General features: G+C 36.7%; 1 protein-coding gene across 1 annotated transcript in view; it reads left to right on the top strand.

Moving 5' to 3' along the window:
* Positions 1 to 10,911, top strand: part of LOC115996545 (midasin) — a 34,112-nt gene extending 23,201 nt beyond the window's left edge. The window contains exons 46-76 of the mRNA XM_031235815.1: positions 411 to 560; positions 698 to 877; positions 960 to 1,148; positions 1,269 to 1,355; positions 1,433 to 1,657; positions 1,746 to 1,868; positions 2,030 to 2,111; positions 2,195 to 2,325; positions 2,451 to 2,615; positions 2,740 to 2,815; positions 2,906 to 3,018; positions 3,153 to 3,217; positions 3,334 to 3,447; positions 3,591 to 3,653; positions 3,780 to 3,936; positions 4,303 to 4,466; positions 4,539 to 4,654; positions 4,763 to 4,995; positions 5,126 to 5,383; positions 5,644 to 5,865; positions 5,949 to 6,107; positions 6,237 to 6,467; positions 6,599 to 6,886; positions 6,979 to 7,125; positions 7,215 to 7,418; positions 7,528 to 9,234; positions 9,307 to 9,588; positions 9,712 to 9,882; positions 9,994 to 10,092; positions 10,211 to 10,342; positions 10,440 to 10,911. Of these exons, the coding sequence (XP_031091675.1) occupies positions 411 to 560; positions 698 to 877; positions 960 to 1,148; positions 1,269 to 1,355; positions 1,433 to 1,657; positions 1,746 to 1,868; positions 2,030 to 2,111; positions 2,195 to 2,325; positions 2,451 to 2,615; positions 2,740 to 2,815; positions 2,906 to 3,018; positions 3,153 to 3,217; positions 3,334 to 3,447; positions 3,591 to 3,653; positions 3,780 to 3,936; positions 4,303 to 4,466; positions 4,539 to 4,654; positions 4,763 to 4,995; positions 5,126 to 5,383; positions 5,644 to 5,865; positions 5,949 to 6,107; positions 6,237 to 6,467; positions 6,599 to 6,886; positions 6,979 to 7,125; positions 7,215 to 7,418; positions 7,528 to 9,234; positions 9,307 to 9,588; positions 9,712 to 9,882; positions 9,994 to 10,092; positions 10,211 to 10,342; positions 10,440 to 10,472 (6,366 nt within the window). The 3' untranslated portion in view covers positions 10,473 to 10,911. The remainder of the gene's footprint in view (positions 1 to 410; positions 561 to 697; positions 878 to 959; positions 1,149 to 1,268; positions 1,356 to 1,432; positions 1,658 to 1,745; positions 1,869 to 2,029; positions 2,112 to 2,194; positions 2,326 to 2,450; positions 2,616 to 2,739; positions 2,816 to 2,905; positions 3,019 to 3,152; positions 3,218 to 3,333; positions 3,448 to 3,590; positions 3,654 to 3,779; positions 3,937 to 4,302; positions 4,467 to 4,538; positions 4,655 to 4,762; positions 4,996 to 5,125; positions 5,384 to 5,643; positions 5,866 to 5,948; positions 6,108 to 6,236; positions 6,468 to 6,598; positions 6,887 to 6,978; positions 7,126 to 7,214; positions 7,419 to 7,527; positions 9,235 to 9,306; positions 9,589 to 9,711; positions 9,883 to 9,993; positions 10,093 to 10,210; positions 10,343 to 10,439) is intronic.
* Positions 10,912 to 12,090: the final 1,179 nt, after the last annotated feature.

The raw sequence follows: 12,090 nt of genomic DNA, 5'->3' as shown, positions 1-12,090 counted from the left end.
TCTTCCTCCCCCCCCCCCCCCCCCAAATGGTATTATCTGGTCAGATATGGTGGTCATGTAGAGATAACGTTTTTTGGGCAGAAAATCAGAAATGCTTAGCTTTATGAGAAGTAATCTATATATTTTCATTTAGCATTATCGATTCGTTTGATTATTTCCTACTGATTGGATTAAATTGCACAGTGTATCTATATCTAACTATGTGCATTTGTGTAATAGCATGTTTTATCTGGTCAGATATGTTCGTCATGTAATGATGGTGTTTTTTGGGCAGAAAATCAGAAATGCTTAGCTTTAGAAGAAGAAATCTATATATTTTCATTTGGCATTATCAATTCTTTTGATTATTTCCTGCTGGATTAAATGCACACATTGTATCTATATCTAACTATGTACCTCATCTGCCACAGATTGTATATAGGCTTTATCCTGGGAATTTCAAGAACTTGAAAGATGAATGTGACGTCTTTCTCAGAGTGGTTCAGAAATTTGCTAGCTTGATTACAGATGCAAAAAGTATGCATTCAGAGGAGAGATCTGGTCAACTCCGAAATTGGCAGGTAACATTTGTTGATTAAGATAATTGCTTGCTGAACTTTATTTATTCTCTCTTAGTATGCTCTGATAATTGTGATGCTTTTATTTTGTCTTATGCTTTAAAATTTGCATAAAACTGAGTCAACTTTATGTTTTGCAGGAGACCTCTTCAAGTTTTATTGAGCGACTGTCAAATGAATATGCTGATTACATTGATATAGTTCAACCAATTCAGATATCAGTATATGAAATGAAATTAGGCTTGTCTCTGGTCTTTTCAAGTGCTTTAGGTAGAAAGTTAGTGGAGGAACTGGGGAAACAAGAAATGGATTCAGTTCTGGTAACTTGAAGACTAGTACTTTTTGTTTACATTTATTCGATTTAATGTCTGCTATTTTTTGACTCTTTGTGCTCTATGGAAGGGGTCAATATATTCTTTCATGAGATTTCCTGGTGGATGTGCACCAAAATTTGCTTCTGTCAAGGGTGACAGTACGCAGTACAAGCTTTCTTGGAATGATATTGAGCTGCCTACAAATGTCAACTCTATGGACTTGCATTTGCTTGAGAATCTTGTTACTTCCAAAAACGATGGCATTACTGATGGAATGGTTTGTGATTCTTCAGTTTAATTTCATAGATTCACTGTGAAGCAACATGTATTCATCTTATTATTTATTCTTGCTGTCATTCATGTAAGTAGGTATTAAAGGTTTTTATGTTCTAAACAGGTCTCTGCTTCTCTTTATCACAATATTCTAGTTCGAGTAATGCATTCTGCTGCCGATGCACGCTTTATGGATAATTCATCATTTACAGTGAGTATAATCCTTGGTGAGTTATTGTTATGGTGAATTTTTTTGATGATATGAAATGCCTGTTTATTACCTTCCAGCTTTTGGAGAAGATATTTGATAATTTTTCAAGGCGTTGGATGGACATGAAGCTTCATCTGAGAATGAAAGAAGAGAATAATGATCAACTAGTTACGTTCCGATCACGTGCTCTGAAGATTGAAAATATCATCGATAGCGATATATCCAATTTAGAAAGTGCTGTTTCAAATGAGAATTTTTCAGATTGGAAGGAAATGTTCTCTGGGGATGAGCTCTCTGACAGTGTAATGGGTCTTTTGAGAGCCTTGTTTCTGTCCCTTACTCTTCCTAACCATTTATTTGAAATATCTAATTTGCTTCCTTTCATTATAGGCAAAAACTAACACGGAATGTGACACTCCAGAGGATGATTGGAACTCTGTTGAAGAATCCATTATAAATGACATGATCAACATTCACAATCAAATATTTGGTTCAACTGATCTTGTTGAAAATGTAAGTCTTGTGTCTGGAGCAGAGGCAGCACTCTAGTGTGATTTTCAAGCTTTTATGCTGCAGTTTATATTGCACTCCAGGAAAAATATATAGTATTCTCTTTGTATTTATAATTTTTTTGTATACCAATAATTATGAGTTTATTATCCTGTCTATTGCAGCCTGGAAATATTCATGTATTTGATGCAGATCGATTTTCTACTTTCATCGAGTCATATTCACTGGGTGTAAGAATGACAAAAGGTGATTGGTATCAGAGCTATTGGACTTTATATTTTCTTTTAAGTTATTGTTGAATAATATTTTACTATTTGTGCTTTCTGCAGATTTGGATGGTCTTTTGTGCTCATGGTTAGATGCTAAGGTTGTGCCAGAGCACTTGCTTCGCCTATGTTTGGAGCATGAACATATGGTCATTTCTCCTCGTAAATCAGCACATGCGTACAACTTTTATAAGGTTGTTAAGTTGCTTACTTTATTTTTTTTTGTTAAATTCAGGTTATGTATATCAGTATATTTAATTTTTTATTTATCAGTTAGGATGTGGCTTCTCATTTCTCTGTACTTCATCTCCCACTTTAGGATTCAAATGCGCCCACTATGGCTACTATGGTGGATCCTGTAACTTCTCTTAAAGAGAAAATTCTTATGCTTTTAAATGAATGGGATGACCATCCTGCCCTACAGAAGATAGTTGAAGTCATTGACATGATCTTGGCTATTCCTCTAAGTGCTCCTCTGGCCAAGGTACATTGTCTTCTAATAATTTATTATGAATTTTAAATATTTTCAATTTAGACTTATGAACCCCATTATTCAATATTCAAAATCACTGTTTTTTTTATGTTTAATTCTCTCTTTCCTTTCGAAGGCCCTGTCTGGCTTGCATTTCTTGATCAATAGAGTCCACATGTTGTGTCAGACAGTTGCCAAGTTTCCATTGTCTGGTAAACAATCATAATTTCCCGGTTCATTAGCTCTTCATCATGCACTACTAAATTTCTAACTAACGCTCCCTTTTATTGGTTGGCTCATAGATCAAATGAAACCTATTTTCGCTCTAGTATCCTCATGGCATAAGCTGGAGTTTGAATCTTGGCCTGCTTTGCTTGATGAAGTTCAATCTCAATTTGAGATTAATGCTGCAAAGGTAGTATTTGCAGTCACTGCTTTTTTAATATCTTATTGCTGTCATACTGTTGATAAAATCTCTACTCCATAGTTATTTACTCTATTTTGTGTAAAATAATTAGACTAGTGGTCTATTGTTTTCTTTGAATGCAGTTATGGTTTCCATTGTATTCAGTACTTCAGCCAAGTAATGCATATACTCCAGACATGATAAAAAGGCATGCACATTCTTTGTGCCATTTTACCTATTACATCTATTGATTAAATTGTTGCTTGGCAATTCAATTAATTTTCTTCACTACAATTTTGTATTTCGCACTAAACCTTCATCCAGTTTGGAGGAGTTTCTTCAAATGTCCTGCATTGGTGAGTTTAGAAGGCGTCTTCAACTGCTTGTTGCTTTTCATGGACACTTCAGTAATTGTATAAGCAGGGATTCTCAATCAAGGTAATGCAACTTGGGAATAGTATGGTGTAAAAACTATATATATTTTGCATATTTTAAACAGTCAGTACTAGTACTATTTCACTTTCCTCAGATTTATCTTTTTTTAAAAGATGTGTATACCAATGTATTTTGGACTTTTTCAGTCATGAGAAGATTGTGGAAGTTCTCTACAATAGTTTTGGATATTATGTGCAATTCTTGCCAAAGTGAGTTCCCTCTTATCCATAATGTTCCACACTGAACTGCCTGGTGTTTTCTAGATTGGTAATAATAAAACTGATGTTCCTGGTCTTTTCTTGTCTTTATTTCTGCCTTCTTATTTGTCCACCAAGGATTTTGGACCACATGGATGTATCTAGAAAGAATGTTGAAAAGGAACTAAAAGATCTTGTGAAGCTGTGCCGATGGGAACGTGTTGAGGATTATACAGCCATAGAGAGCTTCAGGAGAACTCGGCAGAAACTCAAAAAACTCATACAGAAATTTACTGTGAGTCTCGTTATCCGTTCAAGAATATTGCTTTGGTTAAAATCTATTTAAAGCTTACAATGTTTTTTCTCTATTGTCTTGATACACCTTCAATAGAAGATTAGACTTTCCAGTATCATAACTTATATCACAACATTCACTTGTTTTTTTCCCCCATATTCGGTTACATCTGCATGCTCGATTTAGAATTCTAGTTTTTTTGTTTGTTTCCTTGATCTTAATCACCTCATATAGAGAATATTGAGCCATATCAGATGCCATTATACATCTTTATCTACATCTAACTTATTACACTTTTTTTTGAATGTCAACTTATTACTGCTTTGAATGTCTCAGTATTTTAAATTTGCTGATGTATTCATGCAGGATTTATTTCAACAATCTGTTATGTTTTTCATCAACCAAGAAGTGACAGGAAGTTCAATAAATTGCCAAACCGTTGAAGACACACAATTCTCAGTTGGCTTCTATGATAAGAGTAGGAACATTCTTAATGCACTATGTGAGCAGATTCAGTTCATAAAGGACAGGTAGCTTCATTTCAGCTTATGATATGTTTGGGTCAATTTATTCCGTATTTACTGACTTTCTTACTGCTTCAGCTCTCCTTACGTGGCTGTTTGGTGGAAGGAAGTTGAGTCTGTTTCTCATGATTTTCACTTCAGCAAAACAACTGAAGTTGATTTCTCTGATATTTCCTGTCAGAGAAATTTGGAAGGTAATTCTAATATAGTTTTGACACACACACACAGCATATGGTAAAATATCCAATTGCCAATTCCTATTTTGATTACCTGAAATTAAATTTCAAGCTTTAATGATGCAGAAGTTGGAAGAATCCTCAAGGATGGTCTACCATCTCAGTGTTCACAGATATCATGCTTTGGTGATTGGAATCAACTGTGGCATACTATTGATGAAATCTGTAGAACTGTAATTGGTTGTGCTGAGATATGGAAGGATGATGGAAAGAAGTTTGGAAGAAGAAGAGTTTTCTCAGATTTACTAAAGGTCTTGGAAGCGTGTGGTTTATTTAAGCACAGATCAACATTCAAAACGGTATAGTATACATACTAGTAGTAATATCTATGCCTTGCTCTAGTGAATGCTTATTCCTAAAACCTATGTTCTTGTGATCCTGTGTGTGTTTATGTTTTGGCTTTTCTTTTGCTGTTTTCATGTGCCATAGGGCCAAGGGGAAGCCAATGCATCAATTTGTTGGCTTCTTCAGCCATCCTATGAAGTGCCGCACCTGCTCTTGACAAAAACTGGTCTTTCCTCTGGGAATGTTGAAAATCATATTTTGGGAGAGCTTCAGGGATCTTCTTCTGAAGATTTGAACTCTGAATGGAAATCAGCTAATCAGTACTACTTCAAGAGCATCAAATCAATGAAACTTTTGCAGAGTATCAGCTTAAACTTCCATAAGGATTTCACTCTGGAACAGGTAGTTGGTTGTTGATTGAGCTCTTTTTGTATGATTCACTTATAGTAGAATATAAGCAGTCCACAATTTTGTTGGAGTTAAAGTGGTCTTTTGGGAACTCTCAGTTTGTCTAGAGAGTTTGCTGTTTTCAATCATTTGGAACAGTCAGAACCAGAAATCGACGTGAACCTGCATTCACATATTTTCTTCAAAAATTTCTTTTCTTTTCTTGTACAGTAACTACAGGCTAATGGGGGGTCTCTTCTATTGTTACAATGCAGGTTGAGAGGTCAGGATCGTTTATTGACCATCTTTTGACTATTCAACAAGAGCAGCGTGGGGATGTCTATGATTTTGCAAGGCAACTTAGACATTTTAAGGAATGTCGTTTACCTTTAGTTAACATGTTCTCATGCTCCTTCCCTTTTGCTTCAACTGAGAATACTGATCTTTGTTTGGCCCAAAATCAGTACAAATCTTTTACTTGCTTGTGGCAACAAAAGGTGGGCTTACAGTTGTAGATATAAATTCTGTTGCCTATTGCTTTTATTATAAATTCCTAATACACATCTTTTTAAACTTGCAGCAACTCTTTGATAGCTTATGTGTTCTGTTGCATGAGGAGCGTCTATTTTTACAGACAGTAGTGGATAACCATTTGAGCACTTGCACAAGTGTCAAACATTCAGCAATGAAAATTCTTCTTTTCATTGGAAAATACTTTCCAAATATTCAAAAAACTAAGGTAATATTTGTATGAATTTATTTTTTATGATCTTGTTGAACAAATCTGCCTCTTTATACGTGGATATCATCTATATGGATCAATATAGTGTTGAAACCCTAACATTTGTTTAATGTCACTGTAAAACAGAATTTGCTGGATGATGTCCTTCTTGGAGTTGATAGAGTTACAACCACAACCAGAGGAGGAACCCCATTGCATCCTTGTGGCATTACAGAACACTTGGAGAAGATGTTAAATCAAAACTTTGAATTGATAAAAACATTTGAGAATGACCTCCACACCTTCCGTGGGCAAAATGTGGATGGAGCAGCGGTTGAAGATACCCTGCTTGGACATTTCAGTGATATATTTGACAAGGTATCGGAATATGTTACTTGTACATATTAAAGTACTGATTTCAACACTGATGTCTGATGGGGTTGTGATTGTAAGATATTGTTGCAATGCTATCAACATTGAAATCTAAATAGAAGCTTTGCAATTTTCAGGCCAACTTCATGGCTTCACAGTTCAGTCCTGGTTATGGTTCTTCAGAAAATGAAGTTGATTCCGATTGTCATTTAGAAAATATCACTGAAGTTGAAGTTCAGTTTGGTTTGTCCTTGATGGAGACCTGCAAATGTATTATGCATGCTCTTCATGCTATGGGTTCACTAGGGAATGATCTCCCTGATAAGCTGAATATTAATATGTGGAAAGCACTCTTGCAGTCAAATATAGCAAAACTGCAGCTGGACGTGATTAGTGATAGATTACTTGAGACTGTCTGTCTAGCTGTGAGTTCTGCTAACATTTTCTTGTTAATAGATTTCTCTTGTTTCGATGTTTAACACTGTTATTACCTTTCTCATCAATATGATTTGTGCAGGGAAAAATATTGTATATTTATGACAGAAGAAATCCACGTTTATCTTCTCTCATCAAAACACATCTGAAACATCTTTATTCCTTGTCAAATGCTATCCTGGCTTTTGGGGAAGGTCTTCTGCACCATTTTCTGGTCATGCACAGGATGGTATGTTTGTTTTGTTTTCTTGGAGGGTTTCATTTGATTTGATTGTGTATCCTAATCATTTTTGTCTTTCTGCATCATTATCGAAACAGGTATGTGTGATGACCCATGTTCTAGCAGAGGTTTTTGGTTTACTATTTTCCAAGGGATTTGGCACTAAAGAAGACCAAATCAATGAGTCCAGCCAGGATGAAACTCGGGATGCAAGTGGTACGGGTATGGGTGATGGCACTGGATGTAATGATGTTAGTGATCAGATAACTGATGAAGATCAACTCCTTGAGCCTTCCAAAGAAGTATGAATTGACAAAATTTATTGCTTGCATTTGTTTTCCGTATATCCATTTTCATTTACCTCTGGTATTACAACAGAACTTATCTAAAAGTATCTATGCTGTGTTGCAGCCAAATGAACAACAGAATTCTTTAGGTGACATGTCAAATGTAAAAGATAAGGGCATTGAGATGGAAGAAGATTTTGCAGCTGATACATACAGCGTCAGCGAAGATTCTGTTGATGATGGAGATGGTAATGAGGAGAATGAGCAAGTGGAATCTGCTGTTGGGGAAACTGGTAATCAAAGTGAAAAAGTTGATGAAAAACTTTGGGACAGGGAAGAAGACGAAAATAATGATAGCGTCGATGAGAAGTATGAGCCAGGGCAAGCAGTAAAAGATAAAGGAGATGAACGGGAACTCCAAGCTAAAGATGACTCTGCTGCTATTGATGATGAAAAGGAAGGAGCCGATCCTGGGGCACTTGGAAAACAACCTGATGAAAATGGGAATGAAGAAAGCCTCAATGAAACGGAAGACATGGATTTAGAAGAACAGGATGCATGCACAGATCCTACAGGGTTGAAACTTGACGAGCCAGATCAAGGTCCAGAAAATGATGGAGCTTTGGATCCATCTGAAGGTACCGACCTCATGGATGAAGATGATAACAATGTAGATCTCTCTACGAAAAGTGAGAATGAGGAACCAACTGATCCAATGGATGAAACTTTGGAAGAGATGGATCACAAACGTTTGGATGAAGAGTCTGGGGAAGTTCAAGAGGACAGCGATCATGAGAGTAACATGAACAAGGAACCACTGGAGCCTAGGAAAGACGCAGTTCAGCCCAAGGCTTCCCATGTTGCTGGTCAGTCTGAGCAGAATGGTCAAAGTGCACTAGATCTACCAGAGCCTAGAGATGACGGTGGTCCTGAAAACTTGGAAAATTCTATGGAAGAGGCAGAATGGTCTAATAGAGGTGGACTTGAGCATAACCTTGCTCCCGGTGGGGGCTCTAATGCTGATCAAGATATCATGGTGGCTGGGTCATCCATGGGCGATAAGTTAAGTGGTAATAGACCTGAAACTCCATTTCCTCTTGTTAATTCATCAATTAATAAGAATCAGCCAAATCCCTGTCGTAATGTTGGAGATGCACTTGATGGATGGAAAGAAAGAGTAAAGATCTCTGTTGATCTTGAGGATAACATACAGAGTACCGATGACTTGGTAGATATGGATGCAGAGGAATATGGGTATACTGTGGAATTTGACAAGGGAACAGCTCAAGCAATAGGGCCTGCGATGACTGACCAGGTTGACAGAAATGCAAGTGGAAATGATGTTGAAGAGAATGCTGGAACTGACGAGAAAAAAGATTATGCTAGTGAAATGGAGCTTGATAAGCTCCAACTTCAACCCCAACCTATTGTTAGTTCTGCTTCGAATTTCAGCAATGATATAGAAATGCAATTGGAGAAGTTGGAAACAGAAAAACAAATTGAACCGTCTGCTCAAGAGGATAAGGGTTATGATGATGGTCCCAGTAGTTCATCATTGAATTTAGTTTCTGTGAAGAGAAATTATTTAAGTGAGGATATAAATCAAGTCAGCAATCTCTCTGTGAATGATGAGAACTTGGGTAAGGCCTGGAACCTTGAAGGGACTACTGGTGACTTGAATGTTGCTGCTGCTCTTTGGAAAAGATATGAACTCCTCACAACAAGGCTATCACAGGAGTTAGCTGAGCAGTTACGTTTGATAATGGAGCCTACTTTGGCTAGCAAGCTCCAGGGAGATTACAGGACAGGCAAAAGAATTAATATGAAAAAGGTATGTTTTTTTAACATTCTGCCTTTATGTTAATGGTTGGGATCATTTTTAACATGGTATTGTATGTACCAGGTAATTCCATATATTGCAAGTCATTATCGGAAAGATAAGATTTGGCTACGTCGTACTCGGCCAAACAAACGTGATTACCAAGTTGTCATTGCTGTGGATGATTCCCGGAGTATGTCTGAATCTCATTGTGGGCACATTGCTATTGAAGCTTTGGTGACTGTCTGCCGTGCAATGTCTCAGTTGGAAGTGGGAAAACTGGCTGTTGCAAGCTTTGGGGAAGAGGGGAATATTCAGTTGTTGCATGATTTTGATCAGCAATTTAGTGGAGATGCTGGGATTAAGGTCAGTATATCTGTTTATGAGCAATTGGTGTAGAGAAATAGATATACAAACTGTAAACTGATGTAGATCTGTTTCATCTTCTTGTCTCTGTTCAACTGTTTGACATTTTCTTTTATGGAGCAGATGATCTCAAGTTTTACATTTATGCAAGAAAACACAATAGCACATAAACCAATGGTTGATCTATTAAAATACTTGAATGATATGCTTGATGCTGCTTCACGGCTACCAACTGGAGATAATCCCCTCCAGCAACTCGTTTTGATAATAGCAGATGGTCGATTTCATGAGAAGGTATCTCTTACTTTGAATTTAACTGGTTCTCTATGAGTGAGCAGAAATTGCAATTCATATCTCTCATGTTATTGGTCGAACTATAAAACATATTCCTACTATCTTCTACAGGAAAAATTGAAGCCTCGTGTCAGAGACCTCTTGAATAAAAAACGCTTAGTTGTATTTTTGGTGCTGGATAGCCCTGAAGTGCCCATCATGGACATCCAGGTATCTGTTTACTCGTGTTCTTGGTTATTGAATAAGTGCAACTATAGCTTTAGTTTATCTTTGATTTGGTATTTTCGAGTATTTTGGTGGTTTAATGAAAATCTTGATAATATTCCAGGATGTCGATTATGATTTTAAAGAAGGAAGTGTGAAGTTATCCAAGTATATGGAATCATTCCCCTTTCCATACTACTTGGTCTTAAGGAACATAGAATCCCTTCCTAGGACACTAGCCGATTTGTTGAGACAGGTTAGTAATGCAAAATTGCTTGTCCTCTTCTTCTGTTTAGTACAGTTGAGTGTATGGTAATTCATTCAAGTCCTTCTTATCATCTCAAAAAATGCAGTGGTTTGAGCTTATGCGGTCCTCAAGAGATTAGCTGTGACTTTCTTTACTGTCTTGGGAGGGCAGAATCAAGAGACTAGCTGTGCAGCCTGTGCTTGTCCACCGCCACTACTACTGAACACTGATTCCCATTCCCCAGTCAGTGATGAACTTTGTCTGGCCATTTGGTAATTCGACAGTGAATTCATGGGCATAAAGATTTGAATAGGGCGATACCATCACTCCCAATATTGCATCACAGTTTCTTTGGCACAATTCATAAGGCACTGCAAACACAAAAAGATTCTTTTGCTCCCTTGGGAAGGAGCCCAAAATGCAGCAATGTTATTGTTCTTAGAGCATAATTTTGTTTTTCTTTTGGGTTCAGTGATGGTATAATTATTGTAGCTCTAAGCAATTTTGTCATTAATTCATTTGCCTTACTATTTAATTGGCTTTTAATAAAAGTAAACTCTCCGTTACAATTTCTTTTATTTTATCCTTTACTCACATTATCAGCTTTGCAATGTTTTTCCTTCATTCCCAAAACAGTTTTGGTCATGTTTAATTCTTACATTATTGTTTTACCATCAATTTTCATTACAACGTCATAGTTTCAATATTTATCACCCCTCTCACCATTTTATTTAAGATATGCCAATATATGAAATTATGAAGGCTTCTTAAATTAAAATCTCAATTTGAGCATGAATAAAAGAATTTTAACTTTTTAGATCAATCTCAATTCACGGTAGGATGAGGAGAATTGTGAATTAGGATCGATTTTAGAACTTAAATTTATTTATTCATGCTTAAATTGGGATCTTAAGTTGAAAATGACTAAAATACCTTTAAAAATTTTAGATTTCAACGTTGTCATAAACGGAGAGATAATTAGAGCGCGATTAGTTTTGGCACTAAAATAATAGTTGTGAATGACAAATGGTATTAAAATAATAGGCGTGGATGAAAATCGGTAATAATTAAACATTTCGACCAAAATATTCATTTTGTCAATACTCGTGGGACCAAAATTGGTATTTGCTCTAAATAGAAAAGTCTCATGTTTCACAGGTAGCTTATATTTGAAATTAAATTTTATAATATTAATACTTTTTAATAATATAACATTAGATTATATATTTGTGGAAAAATGTGGGTGGAGTTCTTATTATATATTTTAGTCGTGATATTTTATTACTGACATTTATTATCTCAGTTAAATCTTGTTCACATTGTAAGGGTTAAACTCTTTCTCTGGAAAATCACTAGAAACGGACTCCTCACCCATGTGGAAAGGAATCAGCGTGGGCTTACTGGCGTGACCACCTGCGTGACTTGCGATGACTCGGAAGAAACCATCGACCATCTCTGCCGCCATTGCGGTGAGGACCTGATGGGACCTCATCTCTGCCGCCATTGCGGTGAGGACCTGATGGGACCTCTCTTCACCTCCTACAGATTTTATTTCGAGCTTTCATCTCCCGATCGTTCCTGGATGAAACATGCCTGTACTAGCAATCAAACGACGGCAGCGGGCATCAGCTGGAATCTACTTTTCCCTTACATGCTGTGGAATATCTGGATGGCAAGGAACAATTTAATCTTCAACAACCTCCTTACTCCGGCTGTGGAAATCGTAAGGCGAGCAACCTGTGACGCTTTGGAGGCAC

The sequence above is a fragment of the Ipomoea triloba genome, chromosome 11, assembly GCF_003576645.1.
Source record: "Ipomoea triloba cultivar NCNSP0323 chromosome 11, ASM357664v1".
Lineage (NCBI taxonomy): Eukaryota > Viridiplantae > Streptophyta > Magnoliopsida > Solanales > Convolvulaceae > Ipomoea > Ipomoea triloba.
Note: the sequence above shows the minus strand (reverse complement) of the source record. Positions and strands in the feature narration are given on the sequence as shown.